A 26073-nucleotide genomic window follows, 5' to 3' on the forward strand; every position below is an offset into this window, starting at 1 on the left:
GAGGGTAGGCAATATTTAGCTGGCCAGAGGCCAAGACTACTTTATGTAACCCAAAGTATAATCGTGAACAACTATAGCTTGTATTGAAACACTTGCATATAGGCAATGAAGCACATAAAGTTCCATCGTAAGTTGCACATGTACATAATCAAAATGTTTACTATTAAATAATTTAAGAATCAATACACATTTTAGCCTAGGAGACCATGACCATATACAATGATGAGAATAGAAAAATTATTTCCCAACTTAATATTCAACCTCAGTTTGATTTTCTTGTTTATAATCCAGGAAACCATGGTAAGAAGGCCTGTAGATCCAGAGGAGGAGCTCAGAATGATGGCTCAAGAAGTCCGTGGTTATGTGGAAGTTGTTCTGAATAGTCTTGTTGCAAATGTTCCCAAAGTAAGACATCCATGTGGATGAGCACACAATATAACCATACAGAATCTCAGTGTTTATTCAGTCCATGATACTTGAATTGATGATTTGATGATTTGTAGGCTATGGTGCTTTGTCAAGTTGAGAAAGCCAAGGATGAAATGCTGACCCAACTTTATAGCTCATTCAGGTAAGGTTTAATGACAAAATGTGGTTAAGGTACGTCAATAATTAGTTTTATTATTTTCCCATTTCTGTATTTTGCCAGACTGATTTTGATTTTCACTTGAAATCAGGTCTCTTGGGACTTTACGAAAGTAATGTTTTTTGTCATCCTCTGTAGGTGTAGTAGACACCTGTTGATTGGGGCACTGTACATTTGAGCCTTCGGGGTGCCTTTTCAACTTTTTGTTTAAAAAGGTCCTACATGGATTTAAACTTGGATCAATCCCAAGAGAACTTTTGACTTATCAATTCTATTTTCCCATGTTGATATGTATGTAGTGTGGGCTCAGTAGCAACACCTTTTAACCTCAATATCAATGACAATGGAGCAACTATGAGCCCTTTTTTGGTTCCTTTTTATCAGCACTCCGTTTTACTCGTTTATGTCTCTTTATTTTGAATTTTAATTTAATTTAATTTTGAATTTATAGAAAGACTGTGTTATTGGTTGTTTTGATCAATACTGGTTTTCTTTTCTTGCTTCTGTTGGCATTTTCCTCGTTGAATTGGCGAGGGTTCTGTATTTTTCCACTTATATTTATTTGAATTTTAATTTAGTTTACTTTTGAATTTATAGACAGACTCTGTTATTGGTTGTTTTGATCAATACTGGTTTGATTTTCCTATTTCTGTTGGCATTTTCCTGATTGAATTAGCGAGGGTTCCATGTTTTTCCACTTCTATTTATTTGTTTCCTTCTTATTTACTGATTGGGATTTTGTTTGTTGCAATATTCATGGGCAATGTGAAGTTATCATGTTTGATGTTACTGCACGAATGACTTACAAGAATGTCCCAAAGTGGCACAGAGATCTTTGCAGGTATCTCTTTTGCAGAGGGGTTGGATCTCTAAGTATAAATGAAGGTTCCTTAATTGTGTGGTGGCACAATTGCCTGAACCGATTAGCTAAATATCTTTGTGAATTTCAGGGTGTGTGAGAACATTCCTATTGTTCTTTGTGGAAACAAGGTTGATGTGAAGAATAGGCAAGTGAAAGCTAAGGAAGTTACTTTTCATAGAAATAAGAATCTTCAGTACTATGAGATATCTACAAAAAGTAACTACAACTTTGACAAGCCATTCCTATACTTGGCACGGAATCTCTCAGGGTGAGCCTTTAATCTAGTTTCTGATGCTCCCTAACATGAATGTTATATTAAAAAATTTGCATTGATTCTATAATGGGTTATTTTTATAGGGATCCAAACCTTAATTTTGTGGAGTCAACTGCTCTTGCTCCTCCTGAGGTTCAGATAGACCTTGCAACACAGCAACAGTAAGTAGAATGCTATTTTCTTATTATTTTTTGTTAACTTTTATTGAAATAATTTGTTCCATGTCTAAAAGATTGAAACTTTGGCTTACAATCTTTTATGTTGTGAGGTACGAGGCAGAACTTGTAGTAGCTATGGCCCAACCCCTTCTAGATGACGATGATGATGCTTTTGAATAGCTTTGTTAAGATGCTTTTGCATATTTATGGATTGGTGGATTCAATTAGTTTTGTACCATTGGAGTTTGCTCTTGAGTTCCGACATTTAATTCTGATTTTTATTTGGGGCTTAGAATAGCATTATCACATCTCTCTATATGTGATTTGGGTATTGTGCAGATGTTTTCATCGGTGGAGTTGGCTAAGCTATCTTAGTTCAACTCCATTACAGAGCTATTTTTATATGCTAAGACAATTTTTTCTGTTATATACTCTTGCACATTTTGCACAAGAACTTTTTGTACTCTTCAAATATTTCAAGAATGATCAAGTGCCTTTCGTTGTGTATTGTTGGGGGAAATGCTAGTTGCGATGATTGTTGCTTGTAATATATTATGGCTTGTTAAAACTTTCTCTGAAAATTCTAGCTATGTCTGAGGATTTATTTTAACTCTGAAATTGGTTTACATAAAGCTTGTAAAATGAACAGTTTACCTGCTAGACTATCAGAATAAATGATATTATAAAGTAAGCGCTAATACCTTGTATACGGGCCAAATCCTCCCTTTGCAATATTGTTTTCATCCGGGACACTTTCTGTTGCAACTGTCAATGTTTCCATGGTAAAAACTATTGGTTGACCCTACGTATAGCCTCTGTTTCCATTTGGGGCTCTACAGATTGCAATTTCTGCAATGCGAACTTGCAATTTCTAACTTCGATTAGAAGTCGTGCAACATCCATATGGAAAAAAGATTGTATTCGCAATAACATCAAGGGGAAAGAAAGATGCATGTCCTCTAGAATGGATCTTCACACTGAGACCAATGCTAATGGTGTTGAGAAACTATTGTGCAATGGAATAAACAATGTTGAGGTGTAGAACAAATATATTTTTCCTCCCCAGGAGCAACCCAACATGTCTCAAGTATCTTTCTGCGAGAGCATTCTAGTGGTGGATCTGAAACACCTGGATGGCCCTAGCAGAACCACTGTCATACAACAAATTCAACGTGCATGTCAGGAGGATGGCTTTTTCTAGGTACAACCTTCAATCTCCAATGTCCCAAGTTATGATTTTTTTTGCAGAAGGGATTGGATTCATGAGGCTTTGAATTTTGAATCTCATGATATTGGGATATAAACTGTTTTGAAGATTTGAATTTTGAATTTTAAGATTTGAATTTTGAATCTCATAATATCTCTCAATAAACTTCCAAAATCTCAATTATGAACATTAATTCTCAAAAAAAATTCTGTTCAAATTCAGTATTAATATGGTTGAAGCTGCATGATATGATCAGATAGTGAACCACAGGGTACCAGAGAGGGTGATGAAAAACATGATGGGAATCGCCAAAGAATTCTTCGAAATGCCGATGGAAGATCGTGCATGCCTCTATTCAAAGGATCCAAAGCAACTAGCTTAGCTTGCTACAAGCTTCAATATTCACAAAGATGAAGTCCTTAACTGGAGGGACTATCTGAGACACCCTTGTTTTCCATTACACAAAGTCATTGACTCTTGGCCTAAAAAACCTGTAGCCTATAGGTAGCCATTAAACCTTATGTCAACCATTAAAGCAGCAATCATAACTTGTTTGGCTTAATATAATATTGAAGCTTTTGTTACAGGGAAATTGTAGGCAAGTACGCTGTGGAGGTGAGGGCACTGTGTTTAAGGCTGCTGGCTGCAATTTCTGAAGCTCTAGGAGTCCATTATGATTACTTGAATAATATTTTTGGGGAACACAGACAACGGTTACTTGTAAATAACTATCCACCATGCTCAAACCCAGATGTTACCCTTGCTTTAAGAAGCCATTCAGACACAGGTGGCATCATTGTTCTAATGCAAGGCGATGTCAGCGGTTTGCAAGTACTTAGAAAAGGGAAGTGGGTTGTTGTAGAACCCATTGCTAATGCCTTTGTTATCAAACGTAATAAGCGAGTCTTCCTCGGTTAAAATCAAAATAATTCACGGGCTACATAAGAAACCTCACAAGCTTTTGATAAGTGATCAGTTAAAGAATATTTGTGATGAGTCTGTTCAGAGTATTAATTTTCAACAATGATCAAAAATATTTTGAAAAAGAAGTTAAAATAACTGGGCGGGCATAAAAACGTTCCATTACAGATCGTTCAAGCGAAAGAATACTCACTCTATAATACTGTGTAATCCAGTTCTAGATATCATACTCACTCTATAATACTGCGTAATCCAGTTGAGCGATGAAGCTATATTTTTGATAACATGATTGAAGCATAAAACTAACCCATACCTGCCACCAACGAAATTCCTAAAATCTTGTACAGTTGATAACTGTGGCTATCAAGCCTGCCTGGGTATTCTTGTGGGTATGTTGTCTGTCGAACACATAAAGGTATCGCCATTTCATTAATTGGGCTCTCGATTGATTTCTGCATAAAGATTTGCATTGTCTAAATCTAAAGTCGTTTCCATTCAACAGTCTATAGATTCTTCTTTAACTATAGTAAAACTGGGAGATGGAACGCTTATCAAAGCTAAGGTAGCATCTTAAATCCAAACTTCTGACTCCCATTTGAAGTAGTAAAACTTGGGCGTAAATTTAGTAATGAATTGAATCCCCTCTTGCTAAACAAAGGTAATATTAATAACCCATATGCGTTGGTTTCTATCAGACAGGAATTTCTGTGGTGGTTTCTCTCATACACGAGTACTATTTGTGAAATTTGAATGTGAAACTGCTTTGAAAGAACATTCAAAATGATTTTATTTATTTTTTTTAAATAATTTTTTATATTGTCTCTAGAGAGACAATAGTTTGAATTATGATTTTATTTATTTATTTTTAAATAATTTTTTATATTGTCTCTAGAGAGACAATAGTTTGAATTATGGACATATTGTCTCTATAGAGACAATATGTTTTTAATCTCAGCTATTGTCTCTAAAAAGACAAAAATGTAATTGTCTCTAAAGAGACACAAATGAAGTTGTCTCTAGAGAGACAAATGAAATTGTCTCTAGAGAGACAAATGAAATTGTCTCTAGAGAGACAAATCAAATTGTCTCTTAATAGACAATAATTCTTGTCTTTATAGAGACAATAATAATATTTGTTCTATATTGTCTTTATAGAGACAAATTTTTGAGACATTATATTTTGAGACACCCGCTTAGAGACAATATTTAAGACAATGCACAAGTTTCTTTTTGTCTTAAGTTAAGACAATTGACTCAAATATTGTCTTAAATATTGTCTTAAAACCCCCCTACATGTAGTAGTGGCATCAAAATCCAACCCATATTACTTCAATTGATGAAGTATTTATACAATTTCCTCACAAAATATCTTGATAAAAATATCAAGAGCTATTACAAATATCTGAAAACTGTATTACAAAAATAGAACACAAATAAAGGTAACTAAAACTATTTGAAGAGTTCTAGTACTATCCTTGAGGATTTTTTTGATAAAGAAGAGAAATTCGAATTTGGTTGCAACTCATATTTGATGAGGTGGCCTCCAAGTCACTAACTGTCTTTGAACTTTTTCCTCCCGAAATTCTGAAAAATAGGGTCATGTAATACCTTTGTGTCTCCCAAAACATAATAGATGTTAGAAACGTGAGAGAGGTTTTTGTAAATGATTATGTTAGCAACAAAAACCTATTTCATGTTTTGAAAATTTGTTCCCCCCTACTCGGAAACCGCATTTCAAAACCCTGGCTAAAATAAGGAAACTTCTGGAAAACATGCCTGCAAAGATTCATCCAAATATCCCAAACCATAACCTCTGTTAATCTGAGGAACAAAAACCTCCTCCAATTTCCCAAGATTCATCTTTGTTTAGCCACCATATTCTCTGCAAAAAGGTGACTAAAACATGAAATTTCTAGAAAACAAGCCTTCAAAGATGTAATTGTATCTCCAAAACCATAACAACTGATAGAAAACTGAGAGTGGGTTTTGTAAATGAGGATGTTATAAACAAAAACCTCTTTCCATTTTTGAAAATTCATTTTCGGTTGTTTGTAAACCATGTTTGAATTTACTTTATTACATCATTTAATCATGTTTAAATGCATGATTAACTAAATCAACCAGCTAATGAGACTTAAATTTACATTTTGAGGGCGCATTTTACTCTTGCAGACCCATTTATTATTTCTAAACTACTAAAACCTATTATATCAGCAAACTTAAATTATCAAAACTAATCATGTTACAACATTGGCTCCAATGGGCACTGCTTCCCCCTGTGGGATGCAGAGAACTAGTAGACCGGTTGCCTTTAGTGTTGGGCATGGAGTCATACCATAAAACCACCAACCACTAATTTTCCATCTTATGTCAAAATATAATGAATCTCCATGGATCAGTGTTTTCATTTGAATACTCTGCTACTGCACACTACACACTACAACCTACAACTGTGAAATGCAACCATATGCCTGCACTAATTCAGATACTCTTTCATACTGAAATCTGAAAAATGAAAATTTCTAAAGACTGAAAATATAAGTTGATCTATCATATACTCTTCAAATCACACCACTCATAAAAATCGAACACGTTGATATACTACATACTGAAACTCAAAATATCTATTTAATCCCCACACCTCTATCTAACTGAACTGAAAAAATTTACACTATTAGGTGTAATCCGCTTTCCAATGTAACCAAGTGCGAAGTGGATTTATTGACAAACCATGTTGTGAGGAGCTGAAAATCTGAAGAATATATACAATATGAACATAAAATCCCATGGAAAACTTATACTCATAGGTGTACTTTAAAAGTTGCATCCTCTGTAGACATTTTAAATTTTTGACCATGGCTGAGAGGGAGAGACATATACTACTGATTGAAAGTATCAATGAACCTTGCATAGCAGTAAAGGTAGTTGAAATTTCGAAACAGTGGGATTGATCACCCAGTGGAATCGCCATATGACAAAGTGGAGTCACCAGGTGAAAGAAATGCAACCAATAATAAATGTCTACTCCTTGTTCACCATAAAAGAATAGATCTAATCTTTATCATTCCCCGGAGAAATATATATTCGTTACTTCGCTCCCCGGCAAGGACGCCAGATTTTGTACCTGTTTCCCATAGGCAGTCCTTGGATGCAAAAACTATGCCAGGAAACCAACTCAACTAGCCTTTAGGTTCAAGCTGGCCCTTGAAACAGAGGGGGCTCCATCAGTTGTTACGAGGCTTTGTTTAACGTTGTTCACCTGTCACTGAACAAAAGCCTTTGAAGCACAATGGCTAGATTTATGGTTTTATTGGGGATGGTTGGTGATCAATGACAATCCCTAATCATGATTAAAGGCCTCTCTCACAGGGTCCCTTTTGAAAGTGTCAGCTTCGAGCCTGACAGAATGACTTAGCTTTTTCAAGAATTATGGTAGAAGAATGTAAGGGGATTCCTAATAATTGAGCAGTCAGACTGACTACTTAACAACTAGGGAAATTTAGATGTGTGTAGAAGATTTCTACAGCCCAACAAAAACATATTCAAAGGTAACAGAAGGCCAAAGTGAAACTGATTCCAAGAGGAGCTATTTCAGACAAATAGTCTAATAAGCTAATCTCTTTCTAAAGGTTATGATTTTGCAGGGAATTACAGGGAGATTAAGACTTAATCTACCTTACCCAAACCTTCCTACAATTTCTTTGAACATATGTAGAAACAAGTTATGAAAACACTAGAAAGACATACAAGAATCACAAAATTTTGTCATAACTGGAGTTGGAAGGCTTTCATTAGAATTCTATAAGAGAAGCTATTACATAGTTTAAGAGCCTTGGCATCAAAATCCAACCCATATTACTTCAATTGATGAAGTATTTATACAATTTCCTCACAGAATATCTTGATAAAAATATCAAGAGTTATTACAAATATCAGAAAACTGTATTACAAAAATAGAACACAAATAAAGGTAACTAAAACTATTTGAAGAGTTATAGTACTATCCTTGAGGATTTTTTTTGATAAAGAAGAGAAATTTAAATTTGATTGCAACTCATATTTGATCAGGTGGCCTCCAAGTCACTAACTGTCTTTGAGCTTTTTCCTCCCGAAATTCTGAAAAATAGGGTCCTGTAATACCTTTGTGTCTCCCAACATAATAGATGTTAGAAAACTGAGAGAAGTGTTTGTAAATGATGATGTTAGCAACAAAAACCCTTTGATTTTTTGAAAATTCGTTTCCCCCTACTTGGAAACTGCATTTGAAAACACTAACTAAGAAAAGGAAAATTCTGGAAAACATGCCTGCAAAGATTCATCCGAATATCCCAAACCATAACCTCTGTTACAAAAAGGAGAGAGGTTTTTGTATAATAGAATTGTAGGAACAAAAACCTCCTCCAGGTTCCCAAGATTCATCTTTGTTTAGCCACCATATTCTCTGCAAAAAGGTGACTAAAACATGAAATTTCTGGAAAACATGCCTTCAAAGATGCATTTGTATCTCCAAAACCATAATAGCTGTTAGAAAACTGAGAGTGGTTTTTGTACATGAGGATGTTATAAACAAAAACCACTTTCTTTTTTTTTAAAATTCATTCGCGGTTGTTTGTAAACCATGTTTGAATTTACTTTATTACATCATTTAATCATGTTTAAATGCATGATTAACTAAATCAACCAACTAATGAGACTTAAATTTACATTTTGAAGGCGCATTTTACTCTTGTAGACCCATTTATTATTTCTAAAGTACTAAAACCTATTATATAAGCAAATTTAAATTATCAAAACTAATCATGTTACAACAGCTGCTAGAACGGGCGAATTATTTTGCCTCTTTAATTTTGCTAGTGATCCTAAAAATTCGGTGGGAAACTTTTGACCATATTGTTTAAATAAAATGAAAAAAACATAAAAAAGGGGTGGTGTGTTAAGACCCCCAATGAAATTTTTATATTATATAGTCAAACAAGGTGGATGGGCCACCCAATGGCGGACCCACCCAACCAAACGGCACAACATGGCAGAATACAATGGGTTGACAGGGTTTGAACTCACGTCGACCAGTGGCCAGCCTGCCCAATGTGGCAGCCTAATCAAAACAAAACCAAACTAAATGCGCCTCTACCACCAAATTGTGTAAAACACCAAAATCGTTATGTAACCACAGGAAATTTCAAGTGAGGGCAGGGTTGGAACCACCGACCTCCCTTGCCCAACTTAACCCCGCCACCAATGGCCCAAGTGGCTTGTCTTTGTATTGTTTGTGAAAAAACACATATTTAAACCCAAACATTCATTCACCTGGGACAGAAGAGGCAGCGCTGAACCCAATAATAGTGAAATTCAGAAGGCATGTTTTTGAAGACATAACCATTTTGAGAATATTCATTTTGCAGAAGCTTGAGGAATCTAAAAGATTCCCTTGGAGGCTGATTTTTTACAAAGGTAGAATGATGCCAACTTTATAGTCATTTTTATCAAAATTTTACAAGGAGCACGATGGTGGACTCAGAATGGTCATCTGAGCAGCAAGATTTCAGGGAGTCATTAATAAGGAATCTTTGGAGAATCTTTGAGATTCCTGAGGGTCCAGATTTGACAGTGTTAGAAAGGGGTCAAGTTTATAGTTGTTTAACATGATTTCGTGCCACAAATTCAACGATGATGTCTGTTTTTGTAACTAAGATTTGCATTTTCATGCCATCCCCGGAAGTGGAGGTATATGATGTAGTGATGCTATGTCTTTCTTTTGATTTGCTAAGATGATGATTTTGTTGTTGAGATCCTTGTTACCATTATGTTGAAAGATACTTGTATGCCATGTCATATGAGAATTTATTATCTTGTCATGCTGAAGGAGGGCCCATATGAGTGAGAGCTCTTATAGGAGAACGTCTCATGGAGGGAAATCCCACTCTATTTGAGGGAGTTTACCCTTGTAATGACAAATAATGTACCATGTACTTAACATCATTCTTCCACATTTAATGAAGCAGCCTCCCCACTCTTAACATCTAGCCCATAGACGTAACCCACACTTGGTGAACTTCATTATGAACTTCACTATCAACTTGTTTGTGTTCTTTGATTTGATGGTTGTCATTATTTTTCCTCTTCTTTAAAGCATGCACATACGGTTTTTCATACTCTTTCACATGAAATTTTGTTAACATCACAGAATTAAAAGATCTTGGCTAATTCTAGTAGCAGAGAGAATCCAGATCAAACTATGAAAGCAAAGTGCCTATGGAGTCTCTGGTATTCTCAAATCCATCTTAAAGGGTTAAAAGACATTATGGAGTGACGATAAATAAAGGAAAATCTTTGGATGTAATTCTAGAAGAAATTTAGGGAAATTTGTGTTACTACAAGATTGTTGCAAGATACCTCCATTATGCTACACGAAACTTCTACCAAGCTTATTTCTCGAGTTAACCTGCCAAATTCCTAAGCTAATAAAATGAAAATGTTGCGGGAATTTTTTATATTAATTTTAATTTTTTTAGGATTAAATCTATGTGGAACCAACATGAAAGATCTTCATTAGCATGTGTTAAAATTTAGCAGAAATTTACAACTAAAAACCAGAAATTTCAGAACAATGAAGTAGTAAGTTGATCTAAATACTAAAATTACTCACCTAATATAGTGAAAATGCTATGGGGTGAATTTTTTTGATTAATTTGAATGTTTTTAAACTTCAACATAAGTGGAATAAACTCAAAATAGGTTCATTAACATGTGCTAAAATTCAACAAAAAATTATTACTGAAACTAGAAATTTCAGAATTATAAACTAGTAAACTAATCCAAGTAACTCAATGATGAATATGAATTTGTAGAGTTGTTATAAGGATGCTTCATAATTTTAACTATATGTATGACCTAAAAATCAAATTATTTCAATCATTTAACTAATTTAACCTACAACAAATGAAGCATGAATACTAAATGCAAAAATACGAAATGCAAGAATAAGATATGTAAGTGACTAAGAAATGCAAAGAAGATAAATAAATTGTTTAGTAAGGACCTGAGGCTCCTAGGATGGCTAATCCCAAGGATACTCAAATTCCTATGAGGGAAACCAAGCCTCAGAAGCTGGAAATGAAACCAAACTTCATTACTCAGATCAAATCAAGTACATGCCTGCTATAAATGAAAGTAGAATTGCTAAATAACAATTTTTCTTCACAAGGCCAAATATTTCATGCCCCTAGAAGCTAATTTGAATTGGTACTTATACAATTTGATGGGGAAGCATCCCCCTTGAAAGGAGGCATCTTTCCCCTCCAAAATCCCTCAAAATGTGGATCTAGTCCTCAACAATAGGAATCTTCTTTAAATACTGAGTTTTGTTTTCTCTTGTAGCAGGGAATACATCCCTAGATTTTCTCAAACAGTGGAGCTACAAAATTTGTTCAATAATTGTATAATATCCTATTCATTTGTTGTTCCATCAAAGAAAGTTCCGAAATTCTCTCATTCTACATATCTTCAAAATTCGCTCAATATTCTACAAGTTAATTAATATTAGGCACATGATAAGCAATTATCTCTACACCTTCCTAAGAACTTATTAAAGCTAAGAAAACAATATTAAGTGTAAAATGAGATATTTAATATAGCCTTTATGTGCCTAGGAAAGGTTAGATGGGCTTTATTTTGCACCGAATTGGGAAGCCCATCACTAAGTTCCATTGAGGCTTGTGTACTTGCTTATGTATAATTTTTTAGGCGAGTGGGCCATTGTATTGATACATTGTAAGACCAAAGTTCCCATGTGATTAGGCTACATAGACTATGTGGTAAAAGTTCAGTGAGCCTAGTATACATATTATGTAAATACAATGGGATTAACATAATACCACCATGGTTGTAGACCGAGGTACAAAAAGTGTATGGGGGGCTAGGACTCCATGATCATAAAAGTGCTTTGATACATTATAATATTATAGTATATCATTAAAAAATGTAAAAGTAAGGGGTACCATTCCTATAAAATGGAGGTTCTCCTATTCAATTGGATGTGGCTAAGTGGGGACAAGTGTCTATATGTGAGGGCCTGGAGGGTAATTAGAGACTCATAAGGGTAGTAGGAACTCTTGGAAGCCACACGGTCTGGGAAATACATGGTCGACCAATTTGGTCACCCTGGAGGTAGTGGTATCGCCCGATTGACTGTTAGTGAAAAGAAGGGGGTGCATTAATTGAGTGCGGGGCAAATGGGGCATATGAGATTATTGGTTAGAGGTTGTTATGGTTTGGTACCTTGGCCTTATTTGTATCTGGTTGTGGATATGTACCTGGCTTTAGCAGGCATTACCATCATGGAGTAATGTCCCTAACTCGAGGGTGATTGAAAGCTAAGAGAGCACGAGTAACATGGTATATGGTTGGATGGTATGTCTAAGTCATATAGCTAGTCAACGAATTTCATAGATAAGTGCTTGAAACTTGTCATCTACATGTTTTATGTATTATCTATCATGTTATTTTACTATCTTGTCATTCTATATGTTTGTATATTGTGATTATGGTATCAAAGTCAGAAGCGGTGGCATTGCCTCAGTTGGGATACTAGGGGGTGTTACACAAGGCATTATTCTTATTGTATCTCTTTGATAATTCTTTTTCTTTTTTGGTAGGTAAGCACCCACGGGGGATTAGAACCAGTGACCTATCACAAGGAGTGTCTTAACAGTGCACCCATTCACCGTCAATCCAAAGCCCCATGGGCAATCTCTTTGACAAATCAATATATATATATATATATATATATATATATATATATATTCTTCCTCCCCCCTCCATCACCATGCCACCTAGTTACCCATCCCACTTGATTCCCTTACCCTTGAACCCTCCCACACCGACAAGATAAGGAAAAAAAAACTCTCTGATTTATTAACCTTTTAGCATCTATTAAATAATTAAATTGTATAAATAAAAAATAAAATAATTATACATGAAAACTTAGAAATATTATTATACCTGAAAGCATTGTATGTTTTCTTTTTCCCATTTTTAAATAACAATGTGAAAAATATTACATATAATTAGATTTTTTTTCTATCTTAAAAGATAATGCCAAACATGTCAACAACTCAAAATAATTTAATAGCATATATGATCAACATCATTACCAACTAATTTAATAGCATATATGAATTGGTACTTATACAAGTTGATGGGGAAGCATCCTCTTTGAAAGGAGACAACTTTCCCCTCGAAAATCCCTCAAAATGTGGATCTGGTCCCCAACAATAGGAATCTTCATTAAATTTTGAGTTTTGGCTTCTCATGTTTTAGTTTGAAAAAGTAAAACATGTTATATGAAAGGAGACTTTTTCATTCTTAAAAGACCATCTAAAACATATTGCTCTATAACTCTATTAGGAGATGGGCAAAACTATATAGTTTCACATTCAATAAATTGCTCTCAAAAATACTAGTAATGATAGTAGATAGTAGAACTATGTAGTGAAACTTTGATTTTGTTAAGCAATAGAATCTTACTCTTTATATATATATATATTGAACACCATTATCAATTAATTATTTTTTGTGATTAAATATTAACATCCAAACTGTATCAAACTCCGGATCACTGTACCATTTTTTTAGTTTGAAAAAGTAAAACATGTTATATGAAAGGAGACTTTTTCATTCTTAAAAGACAATCTAAAACAAACTCCGGATCATTGTACAATTTTTTTAGTTTGAAAAAGTAAAACACGTGATATGAAACCAAACTTTTTCATTTTTAAAAGACAATCTAAAACAAATTAGATAAAGGTAGACATTTTCTATTTTTGAATGTCGAAAGAAAATACGCAACTGACCATATCCTCCCGACAGACATATATATATATATATTTCACAAAACATAACTATAGACTCTAGACTCTAACTAACCAGAACTCTGACACAGTCGTATGCGGCAGAGGGGATTCGGTGGGTGGACCTGCAACACCGGGTCATTTAGCATAGTTATAAAAGGGAGCAACGCTCTCCATTCATAATCAAATTCAGTCCATCTCTATTTATTTTCGAATAGAAGAAAAGAAAAATAGTGAGTTACAGCCATGGAATCCTTTCCGGCGTTAGCAGTTGCAGTACTAGTGATCTTATCATACGCGAATAGTATTGTTATTGTGCGTGCAAGTGATCCAGATCCTTTACAAGACATTTGCGTTGCTGATATGCAAAGCAATGGTAATGTTTCCATGTTGTAATTATGTATGTCTTGTGCGTTTGCGAATGTCTGCTAGCTGATCATGGGTGAATAACATTTTATATATATTTTGAATTGTGCAGTTATTGTGAACGGGTTTCCATGTAAGAATGCGATGACGGTCACAGCAGACGACTTCCGGTTGAGGGGCCTAGATAAACCAGGAGATACCAGTAACCAGTTGGGATTCGTTGTAACGCCAGCTTTTGTAACGCAGCTACCAGGCTTAAACACCTTGGGAATTTCGTTGGTCCGCCTTGATTTCGCTGCTCCTCTCGGCCTCAACCCTCCTCACACACATCCGCGGGCCACCGAAATCTTGGTGGTGATCGAGGGTACTCTCTTGGTTGGCTTTATCACCACTAACAACACTCTGTTCTCCACAACGCTGGAGAAGGGAGACGTGTTTGTGTTCCCTCGAGGTCTTGTGCATTTCCAACAGAACATTGGCCCTGTCAACGCAGTGGCCTTCTCTGGACTGAACAGCCAGAATCCAGGAACTCAGCAGGTTGCGCCGGCCTTGTTCGGAGCCTCTCCTCCTGTTTCTGCCTCTGTGCTCGCCAGAGCTTTCCAGATCGATGACAAGCTCGTCCAAATTATCCAAAGCAGGTTCACATCCTCATGATCTTGATCCGATGCTGTCATAATACTATTCGCTCTTTCCTTCCTTCAATTGTGGTGGTATTTCTATACCAACCTCCCGATGTTGTTATCTGAGAGAGGTAATTATAATAGCAGACGCTGCGTTTAATTATAATATAAATAAAAGTTCAATATTTCAAATCTGACGCTGCGTTTGATACACGATTGACAAAGACTTGGAAATACATATCAGTGTTAATTTGGATTATGAAATTTCTCAGGTTAATCAATATTCAACTGTTCAGAGAAGAACACCATTCTCACAAAGAGAACAACATCCTTCTTTTAATGTATTTCATATATATCGTCAGGATTAAAGTAAATCATACTAAATAATTATTTATAACTTTATTATTAATAATTATAATATGGAATAAATTTTCAATCGTAAATTCATTCAAACAAATGACTAAAAAATTAACTTTTTTCATGTCAAAATATTTATATTTTATTTTTCAACATTTTAAAAACCAAATTGCCAAAAAAAAAAAAACATAACGCTTTAACATCAATCTTAACCTCTATCTTTATTACTATTTAATATTCATGGAAATTTTGTACAAGTTAAATCTCTATTGTTCACCTATCTTTTTTACATGTAATAATGAAAAGGTAACTTGACCCCAAGATTGGTCAATTGTAACTTAACTTGATTTGAGCAATCAAAATGGGTTAAATCATACTTTGGTTGTATTAAATAATGATATTTATATCTTTATTTCCAACAGAAATTTTCAATCATGGCCTTCTTGGATTGAACACCAAATGAACTCAACAGGTTGCGCCGGCCTTGTTCGGAGCCTTCCTATGTTTCTGCCTCTGTGCTCGCCAGAGCTTTCCAAATCGATGAAAAAAAAAAAAAAAAAAAAAAAGGTTCACATCCTCATGAACTTATCCTGCTGTCATCGCTCTTTCCTTCCTTATTATTATTTATATACCATAGATGTTTTTCTGACAAGTTAATCTTTATTGCAGACCTGCGTTTTGCATTATAATATAAAGGTAGTTGATTTCAAATATGGTGCAATTGATACACGATTGACAAAGACTTGGAAATACATATCAAATTTGGATTATGAAATTTCTCATGTTAATCAATATTCAACTATTCAGACAAAAATGAGGAAGAAGTCGGACATCATTTTCACAAAAATCAAATCCTTCTTTTAAAAATGTAGTCTATCAAAAGGCAGGAACTCTTTCATGTTCAAAATATTTATATTTATATTTTAATTTCTTTTATAAATTGTCAAAAAAATATAAATACCTTTAGAGAGAGAAAATCTTAACCCTCTATCCTATACTAGAAAAATATGATGGAAATGATCTATGTATACTATTAAAATATTATGGAAATGTACAAGTTAAAGCTATCACCTATAGTTTTAAATAATTGAGACAAGCACTTCACGATACCATGGATACTAAAGATAGGCCATGATACATTTAAAAATGAATGTTATTTATCTCTAAAATGTGTGATGTAACAATGTCGTAAAAAAGGGGCAAAAAACTGCATCAAAGAGAGCACATTAAAAAGGGGGCTTAGGAAATGCAAAGAACTGAATGGATGTAATCTTCTATAGTTTTCTCTTCATCATCAATCTTTGATTATCAATTTGCTGCAACATAAGTCCATAATAGAATTTTATCCCTTTGGGCTCCAATACATGAAAATTTCATTAACATTTTCATTTTCTACATCATTCATGTTGTCTTCAACACTCAGTGTTTCAACTTCTATGCAGACTTCATCAAAACCTGGTGTTTCAAACCTTGCTTCAAGGAACTTTAATTTTTCTTCAAATTTTGTTTCTTGTTCTATGTCATTTTCTTCATGATCTCATTTTACTAGAGTTGGAAGATGATTTTCCTATTTACTTGCACACTCAAAATAAATGTTAATTTTATATGAGAAACATTTGTAGAACCATATTTATTTTGTTCTTTCTACTCTACAATGAGAGATTTCTCCTCTTCCTCTTCCTTCTCTACCTCTGGCATTACATCATAATATTTATTTTCCAATTTTTTACCAACCTCTGTTGCTGTAGATAGGTTGTCTTCCACTTGTCTTCCATACAAAAGTGGTCTTCTCTCACCAAATAACAGCATATCAATGATCTATTTATGTTGCATCATGTGCAACCACTTGTCACTAGTTAATTTTTCTTCATCAAAGTTAACATCAAAAATTTTCATTGTTGGATCCACTAAACCTCTTGTTGCTCCATTGGTAGCTTTAACTATGCCAAACATAGTTGTTGGTGGTAACACTCCATTACCATCCACTTTCAAGTGGGATTCACTAAACTCTTCATCTTTCTATAGATCTATTGTTATATATCCAACTTCCTTTTCATTTTGAAGCACTGTTGCAGTAGTTTGTACGACAATACTATCTTCAACTTGATTACTCCTCCCTACACAAAAGATCCTCTCAAGGATATGCCAAGCCTACTTTATTGTCTTTGCATCTACAAGGAGGGGAAGAATGTTGCCATCAATGGATTAGTTTATGAATTTTATTGCCAAAACATTATTTTTCTTTTTGGTTTCCAACTCTTTCAATTAGATCTCAAACAACTCTTGTTATTTCTTTGACTTTCTCAGCGTCTTGGCTTTCTTATTTCTACCCAATATTTGCTTCACATATGGGTTGAACACTACAAGTCAAACACTATTTACCTTTGCATGGTTCCACTTAAAATAAAATGTGCCACATATCTAATGGTTTTTGGGCCGAAGCCATTAGTACTATTGTTTATTTGAAAAATAGGAGTCCAACCAAAATTTTAAATCTGAAAACACCTTTTGAAGCATTTGATGGACATAAACCAAAAGTGAATTGTTTAAGAGTTTTGGATGCAAGGCATTTGCACATATTCCAAAATATGAAATAAGAAAACTTTATGCAAAATCAATTAAGTGCACATTCATTGGTTATTGTGATGATCAAAAGGCATACAAGTTATTTGATCCTAGTTCACATAGATTTCTTGCAAGTAGGGATGTGGTGATTCATTAAAATGAGGATGAAGGTGATAAAATGAATAACACGGTTGTATGGCACGATATTGATGATTATTGAAAAATAGAAGCATGTTTTGAATAGGAACATGAACAGGTACAACAACATGAACAAGAACATGTATAGGTTCAAGAGCAGGAAGCATCCAATAGTCATGACACTCCAAGAAGAGAACAAGAAACTCCACAAAGTAGAAAGAAGGATGAAAGAAATAAAACTCTAAGGACGTCATCACGTCAAATTCAGCCACCTATAAGATATAAAGATTATGCATTTATGTCTCATGTAATGAATGTTGTAGAACCTTCAGTTTATGAAGCAGCTAAAGAATATAAAGAACGGAGAGATGCAATGAATGAGGAATACAACTCTATAATCAAGAATGACACATGAGAATTAACAGAATTGCCTAAAGATAAAGTTCCCATAGGATTCAAATGGTTTTTCAAACCAAAGTTTAATGTTGATGATAGTATTGATAAGTATAAAGCTACATCAGTTGCAAAAGAGTATTCACAAAAAGAAGGCGTTGATTATGAAGTTACTTTTGCACCTGTAGCTAAACTGAATATAATTAGAATCATGATTGCATTAGTTACAAAACAAGATTGGAAAATGCATCAGTTAGATGTCAAATCAACTTTCTCGAATGGTGAATTAAAATAACAAGTTTATTTGGTTATGCCTAAAGGGTTTGTAAAGCAGGGACAAGAGCATCTTGTCTGCAGGTTAAAGAAATATTTGTATGGTTTGAAACAAGCACCGAGATCTAGGTATGTGAAAATTGATTCATTCTTTTATGAAAAAAGGTTTTGTGAGAAGCAAAAGGGATCCTAACTTGTACATCAAGAGAGATAAAGATGGGAACATTGCCTTCATATCTCTGTATGTTGATGATCTTATCATAACAAGCAATGCACTCAGGTTGATTGAAGAAATTAAAATTCAGTTGTCACATGTATTTGAAATGAAGGACCTTGGTGAATTGTATTATTGTTTGGGTCTTGAAATTTGGAGGGAATTTGGTAAGACAATCCTTGAAAGATTTTATATGTTTGAATGCAAAACCAATGTCTACTTGTTTGGAACAGAATGCCAAGTTTTATAATGATGATGGATCTAAAGAAGTGAATGGAACTTGGTATCGTCAATTGGTGGGAAGTTTGAACTACCTCACCACCACCAGGCCAAATATAGTGTATTCTGTCAGCATCCTTAGTCACTTTATGGATAAGCCTTGTGAAATCCATTGGAAAGCAGCAAAGAAATTCCTTTGATATCTGAAGGGAACACTTTATTTTGGTATTTTGTATAGCGATGAATCTGATGTTGAGTTGGTGCGTTTTTATGATTCATATTGGGCTGGAAATCTTGATGATAGAGGATCAACCTCTAGATATGAATTCAATTTAGGATCGGGGGTCATATCATGGAGCATCAAGAAACAACCAACTGTTTCTTTGTCATCCACATAAGATGAACACAAAGCCTTGACCAATGCAACTTGTGAAGCTCTTCAGTTAAGGAGGATTCTTAAAGATGATGGAGAAAAACAAAAAGGACTAACAAGCATCAAATGTGACAATCAAAGTTCCATGAAGCTCGCAAATAATCCAATTTATCATGCCAAAAAAAACATATTGAAGTTGAGCATCATTTTGTAAGAGAAAATATACAATCAAATGAGACTCATTTAGTCTATTGTAATACAAGTGAGAATGTAGCTGACATCTTTACCAAGCCTCTTGGAAAGATGAACTTTGAAATATGTAGACAACAACTAGGCATTGTTGAAAATCCATTTCTCCGTTAATGGTGGATGTTGGAATAATGTGGAAATGATATGTCTAGATAGAGTTAATGAGTTGTGTTCTCATAGTTAGTGTTTGAGTCTAACTGTCATGAGTTGTGCCTTCGTAGTTTTTGTTGTGTGTTGGTGATCTGAATTATTTGGATCTAGATTGTCCTAGAAGCTCTCTATGTGTGCCTATATAATGTACTGGTTGTCCAAGTAGTTTGATTAATGAGATTTGATTTCATTCTTGTGCATCTCTATGTTTTGTCTAATAATGTATTTTGGTCAAACCTAGTTTGATTTTCATTTGCATTATGAGCCAACCCCCATGCGATGTTAGTGCATGAGGGGCAAAAGGGGAGGATGGGGAGAATGAGGCCCCTAGGAAAATAATCAAGCCCATCAGTAAGCCGAGGAGGTTGATGAGTCATTTCACTCATATGATCCTCTTGATATTTGAAGTGAATTTCGTAACCTTGAGACCATGGCAGTTGTTGGTATCTAGGTATGAACAATTTATCGACCCCTTTTCCTACATTAATTGTAGGTTTTAACCCCGTACAAAAATTACCTGCATATGAATTCTAAAACACAAAAAATAAATAATGCGAGAGCAGAACACATAAAACACATATACACAGAGATTTTCCCCTGGATCCCAAAACCGGGACTACCAGCTTGATTTTTCATTATTTTCCTTTCAATGTTATAATACATACTTATACATGCTGAAGCATCCAATACCATGGACCGAAAAACCATCGCATCCAATACCATGGACTGAAAACCATCATGTCCAATACCATGGAGCGAAAACCATCGCGTCCAAAAAACATGTGCGAAAATCATGCAAAAAACCATAGGTGGGTCTGCCCAACCTAACATAGGGTCCAAAACCAAAATTTTCCAGGGCGCTTCCCGAACCCCATAAAGTGCGGTTACGGGTGCCCTTCAAACCCCCTGTTAACTACATGGAAAGAATATAACACAACCCAACATTCTCCCATTTGTTGTTTTCTTTCCACAAGGGGCCACAAGAGAGCTTAGTCATTTTTCCAGCCCTGAAATGCCCATTGTCTCTCTACACCAAGAGAACTTCTCAGAGCTCACAGATTTTGTCAATGCATCTGCAATATTCTTCAAAGTGTCCACCTTTACCAGCAACACCTTTTTGTCTTCTATCATATCCCTCACAAAGTGATACTGAACATCAATGTGCTTTGTCTTTGAATGATATGCGGGGTTCTTTGCCAAGAAAATTGCACTTTGGTTGTCACAGTCTATTCTTATAGCTTCCTGTACTAACCCCATACTTGAACACAATCTCTGCAACCAAACTGCTTCCTTTCTTGCATGAGTGGCTGCCATGTATTCTGCCTCTGTAGTTGATAGTGTCACTACATATTGTTTCTTACTCATCCAACTGACTGCACCTCCAAATAGGTTAAACACATACCCACTTGTAGATCTTCTCTGATCCAGATCTCCAGCCCAGACTGCATCAACAAAGCCACAAATATCCAACATTCTATCCAATCCTGATCTTCCTTGGTAACACAAACCATAATCACTAGTGCCACGCAAATACCTGAAAACCCGCTTCACTGTTGTTCAATGCTCCTTTCCTGGTTTTGACATAAACCTGCTCAATACTCCCATTGCATGTGCAATGTCTAGTCTAGTACAGACCATTGCATACATCAGGCTATTGAATACACTTGCATAAGGAACATGGGACATGTCCTCTTCCTCTTCTTGTTTCTTGGGACATTGTTCAGCAGATAACCTCACACCTACAGGAATAGGAACCTTCACCAGTTTACTATCCTGCATATTAAACCTTCGTAATATTGTCTCGACATACTTCCTCTGGCTTAACCAGAGCTTCCTCTTTGCCCGATCTCTTTTAATTTCCATGCCCAAAATATAGTTTGCAGCACCAAGATCTTTCATGTCGAATTTGGAGGACAATTGGGTCTTCAAATCCTAGATAATTTCTTTGTCATTTCCAACCAACAACATATCATCCACATATAAGGCCAGATAAATAACACGGTCACCACTTAATTTAAAATACACACATTGATCTGCTTTTCTTCTGGTGAAGCCAAGTCCCCGTATAAATGTATCAAATTTCTGATACCACATCCTTGGTGACTGTTTTAACCCATACAAAGACTTCTTTAACTTGCATACCAGTTCTTTCTTACCATTCACTGCAAAGCCTTTAGGTTGCTTCATGTAGATTTCCTCTTCTAGATCCCCGTGAAGAAATGTTGTCTTCACATCCATCTGTTCTACCTCAAAATCAAAAGCAGTAGCAACAAATAAAAGTAATCTAATAGAAGTTACCTTGGCAACAAGAGAAAAAATATCACCAAAACCAATTCCCGGCACCTGGGAATAACCTTTTGCTACCAACCAAGCTTTGTATTTCTCCACTTTTTCTTCTACATTTGTCTTCATTTTGAACACCCATTTGCTGCCAACGGGTTTCCTTCCAGTCGGAAACTCCACCAGATCCCAAGCCTCATTTTTGTGCAAAGATGCGATTTCATCAACCATGGCCTATTTCCAGAGTTTTCCATCCTCTGAATCTACTGCTTCATTCACAGTTTTGGGATCATCGCCAGTAATAGATAAAGCAAAATTTGAATAGAAAGTAGATGGACTATACTTTTCAGGCTGCCTTGTTTCTTGAACTGATCTTATCACAACCGGAGCTTGTGGCTTTTCATCTTTTGATTCCTCCTTTGTTGTAGAGTTTGATTCTTCCTCCTTTAGCTCAAACACTATCTTCTCAGGTTCCTTTCGTTGGACTTCATGTTTATAACATCTTTCACCTCTCTGAACACCACATCTCAGTTGTACACAACCTTCCGTGTGACTGCGTTCCAAACCTTATAACCCTTTAAACCATCCTTATACCCAATAAAGATTCACTTTTCAGATTTACTATCCAACTTGGTTCGTTTCTCCTTTGGAACATGTACATATGCATCACATCTAAATACACTCAGATGTGAAAGAGAGGGTTTCTTACCAGTCAATACCTCTTGTGGAGTCTTATCCTCCAACGCTGATGAAGGTGACCTGTTGACCAGGTAACATGCAGTATCCGCCGCCTCTGCCCAGAATTCCTATCCTAACCCGGCACCACTGAGCATGCTTCTTGCCCTTTCCATCAATGTCTTGTTCATTCTTTCTGCAACTCCATTTTGTTGCCGTGATATACCAAACTTCTTATAGAATTCTTCAAATTCCTTGCTGCAAAACTCTCCACCATTATCTGTCCTCGGTGCCTTTATCTTCTTCTCTGTCTAATTTTCCACGAGAGCCTTAAATTATTTAAACCTGTCAAAGACTTCATATTTCTTCTTAAGGAAATATATCCATGTATTCCTCGAGAAGTCATCTATAAATGATACATAGTACAAAGACTTACCCAGTGATGGAACCTTCATAGGTCCAAACACATCACTGTTCACAAGCTCTAATATCTGTTTTGCCCTCTTACTACCAGAGGGGAAACTCACCCAATTCTACTTCCCATATACACAATTTTCACAAAAATCAAAATCAAAAGAGCTATTACTCACACCTTCTACCATACCTTTACCATGAAGTATTCGAAGGCCCTTCTCTCCAATATGTCCAAGCCTTTAATGCCACAACATGGTTTTCTCTCCAAATACCACTAGATTTTCTACTCCACTTTCAGGAACCAGACAACTATTGCACCCATCAATAATAGTGCTACCTTGCAGCTTGTACAGAGTTCCAATCCGAAATCCCCGCATCAATACCAATGCTCCCCGAACCATCTTGCAGGTATCCTTCTTAAACATTATTTTTACACCTGCATCATCCAACTTGCTTACAGAAATTAGATTTCTGGCCAATGCAGGAATATGCAGAACAACTGGAAGTGTTCTAACCCTTCCAGCTTGCAACTTCAACTTTACTTTTCTGCGACCAATGATTCTAGCCTTCCTATCATCCCCTAAGAGGACATCACCACCATCATATTTTTCATACTCGCGGAACCACTCTCTATGGGGAGTGAAGTAAAAAGATGCACCTGAGTCAATCAACCATGCCTCGTGATCTACATGTGTACTTGAAGAAGCCAAGTACACATCCCCACCTTCATTTGAAGTGGTTTTCACCTCTGCAGAAGGAGCATCATCAGATCCCTTTCCTTTATCCGGAGCTTTAGATTTACATTCCCTTTTGTAGTGCCCTTTCCGCATTTCCAACACGCCACCTTTACAGGTTTTCCTAGAGATTTAGATCTCCCACTCGATGACTTACTTTTTTTTTGTTCTGGGACCATCCTCGTACAAACAAGGCATCACCATTCTAGCTCTCTGTATTTTTTCGTCTCATCTCCTCCGTCAGCAAGGATGAGACTATTTCATCAAAATGCAAGGTAGTTGCATTGCTACCTATTGCAATAACCAGACTATCCCACGAATCTGGTAGAGAACACAACAAACTGATGCACTTATCTTCATCTGAAATTTTAATATCAACAGATGCTAACTGACTTACCACAATATTAAATGCATTCATATGCTCTGTCACCGAGTCTCCATCTTTCATCCTCAGGTTATACAGCTTTTTCCGCAAGAACAGTTTATTCACCAGAGACTTAGATTGGTACAAAGTCCCTAACTTGTCCCACAAAGCCTTTGTCGTAGCTTCCCCTAATACATTCAACAATACTGAATCTAAGACACACAATCGTATTGTGCTCTTTGCCTTCCGATCCAACTTCTTCCATTCTTCATCGGACACTCCTGTTGGTTTAGTACCCCGATCTATCGTGATCCACTGATCTTTATCCACAAACAAATCCTCCATCTTGAGTTTCCACAACTCAAAACTTTGACCATTAAATTTCTCGATCTCTATCTTTCCACTGCTCGCCATCTTCTTTCACCACTAGAATCGATCTTGCAGATCTCCCACTGAACAGGGTCTACCACAGGCCCGAGCGAAACCCCTCAGCAACAAAGGTGTCCCCTTGAAGCCAAAACTACTCTAATACCAAATGTAGGTTTTAACCCCATACAGAAATTACCTGCATACGAATTCTAAAACACAGAAAATAAATAATGCGAGAGCAGAACACATAAAACACATAGACACAGAGATTCCCTTGGATCCCAAAACCGGGACTACTAGCTTGATTTTTTTCATTATTTTCCTTTCAATGTTATAATACATATTTATACATGCTGAAGCATCCAATACAATGGACTGAAAAACCATCGTGTCGAATACCATGGACCGAAAACCATCGCATCCAACACCATGGACCGAAAACCATCGCGTGCAAAAAACATGTGCGAAAATCATGCACAAAACCATAGGTGGGTCTGCCGGACCCCATTAAGTGGGGTTACGGGTGCCCCTCAAACCCCCTGTTAACTACATGGAAAGAATATAACACAACCAAACATTAATGTATCAATCCGGGTGCATATTATTTTCAAGGCAACACGCAAGGTATATGCAGGGGCAAGGTTATAATATGTCATCGACCAAGCGTTCGTGATTACCAATCAAAGCATTGCTAAAACAGAAATAAAAACTCAACTGCGAAACTTAAAAAGGTATTCACAGTTATCTAAGGAATCTCTGACAGTAAGCAATAAATCAACACAGCAATAAACAATACACACAAATCAAGGAAACACGTAGCACCTAATCAAAAGAGCGGGCCCAGCTCTCTGATCAGGGCTGTGTTACTCACAGCAAACGATAGATCAGCAAAAAGTTTTGTATCTGATTAATCTGAATAATGTTGTTACAATACAATGCAGGGTCTGACTAAATTTTGATATAAGAATGACCCGTCTTTTATACAGTACGAAGGAGAATAACATCTCTCCCCAAAACCTGGCAACTATATGCCCAAAGATATACATCATTTCCATCACAACACTAGCGCCGAGAGAGCAAGAAGATGAATGATTCAAAAACGGGTTGGGAACAACTTCAAATCAATTATTTTGTTTCATCGTGGTCGGTTAGCTGTTGTGAATCACAGAATTGCTGCGATATGTCGTGTGGTCAACACCTGCGCTCCATAATCTATGGTCATAACATGTCTTAGTGGTTCACATAGGTAAAACCCTCATGACTCTACTTCTTTAATTAAATATCCCAAGAGACGATAAAAGGGGGAATTAACTCATAGTTTTACACAATAAATATATGTGAATGAATACAAAAGGGATGAAAAGAGGAGTGGAAATTCAGGGAAAAGATAGGCTAATTTGGTGCCCAACATCTCCCCCCAACTAGCCTTCTGTACGCCCTTGTGCAGCTTTCCATCTCCACAGA

General features: G+C 35.8%; 1 protein-coding gene across 1 annotated transcript; it reads left to right on the forward strand.

The window, feature by feature from the left end:
- Positions 1-14102: 14102 nt before the first annotated feature.
- LOC149258033 (germin-like protein 8-2) lies at positions 14103-25561 on the forward strand. Its single transcript, XM_089397797.1, has 4 exons — positions 14103-14232; positions 14335-14840; positions 23551-23632; positions 25551-25561. Exons 1-4 carry the CDS (start codon positions 14103-14105, stop codon positions 25559-25561), a joined length of 729 nt encoding a protein of 242 aa, XP_089253923.1.
- Positions 25562-26073: the final 512 nt, after the last annotated feature.

Source organism: Pinus tabuliformis, chromosome 6 (assembly GCF_031772625.1).
Source record: "Pinus tabuliformis cultivar Carrire ecotype Pingquan chromosome 6, CPIR1, whole genome shotgun sequence".
Taxonomy (NCBI): Eukaryota; Viridiplantae; Streptophyta; class Pinopsida; order Pinales; family Pinaceae; genus Pinus; species Pinus tabuliformis.

Excerpts from the sequence above, each read along its gene's own strand:
- LOC149258033 (XM_089397797.1), top strand. The coding sequence starts at position 14,103 with ATGGAATCCTTTCCGGCGTTAGCAGTTGCAGTACTAGTGATCTTATCA. Across the intron at positions 14,233-14,334 it reads TGCTGATATGCAAAGCAATG|TTATTGTGAACGGGTTTCCA; the intron begins GTAATGTTTCCA and ends TGAATTGTGCAG. Across the intron at positions 14,841-23,550 it reads TCCAGATCGATGACAAGCTC|GTATCCTTCTTAAACATTAT; the intron begins GTCCAAATTATC and ends ACCATCTTGCAG.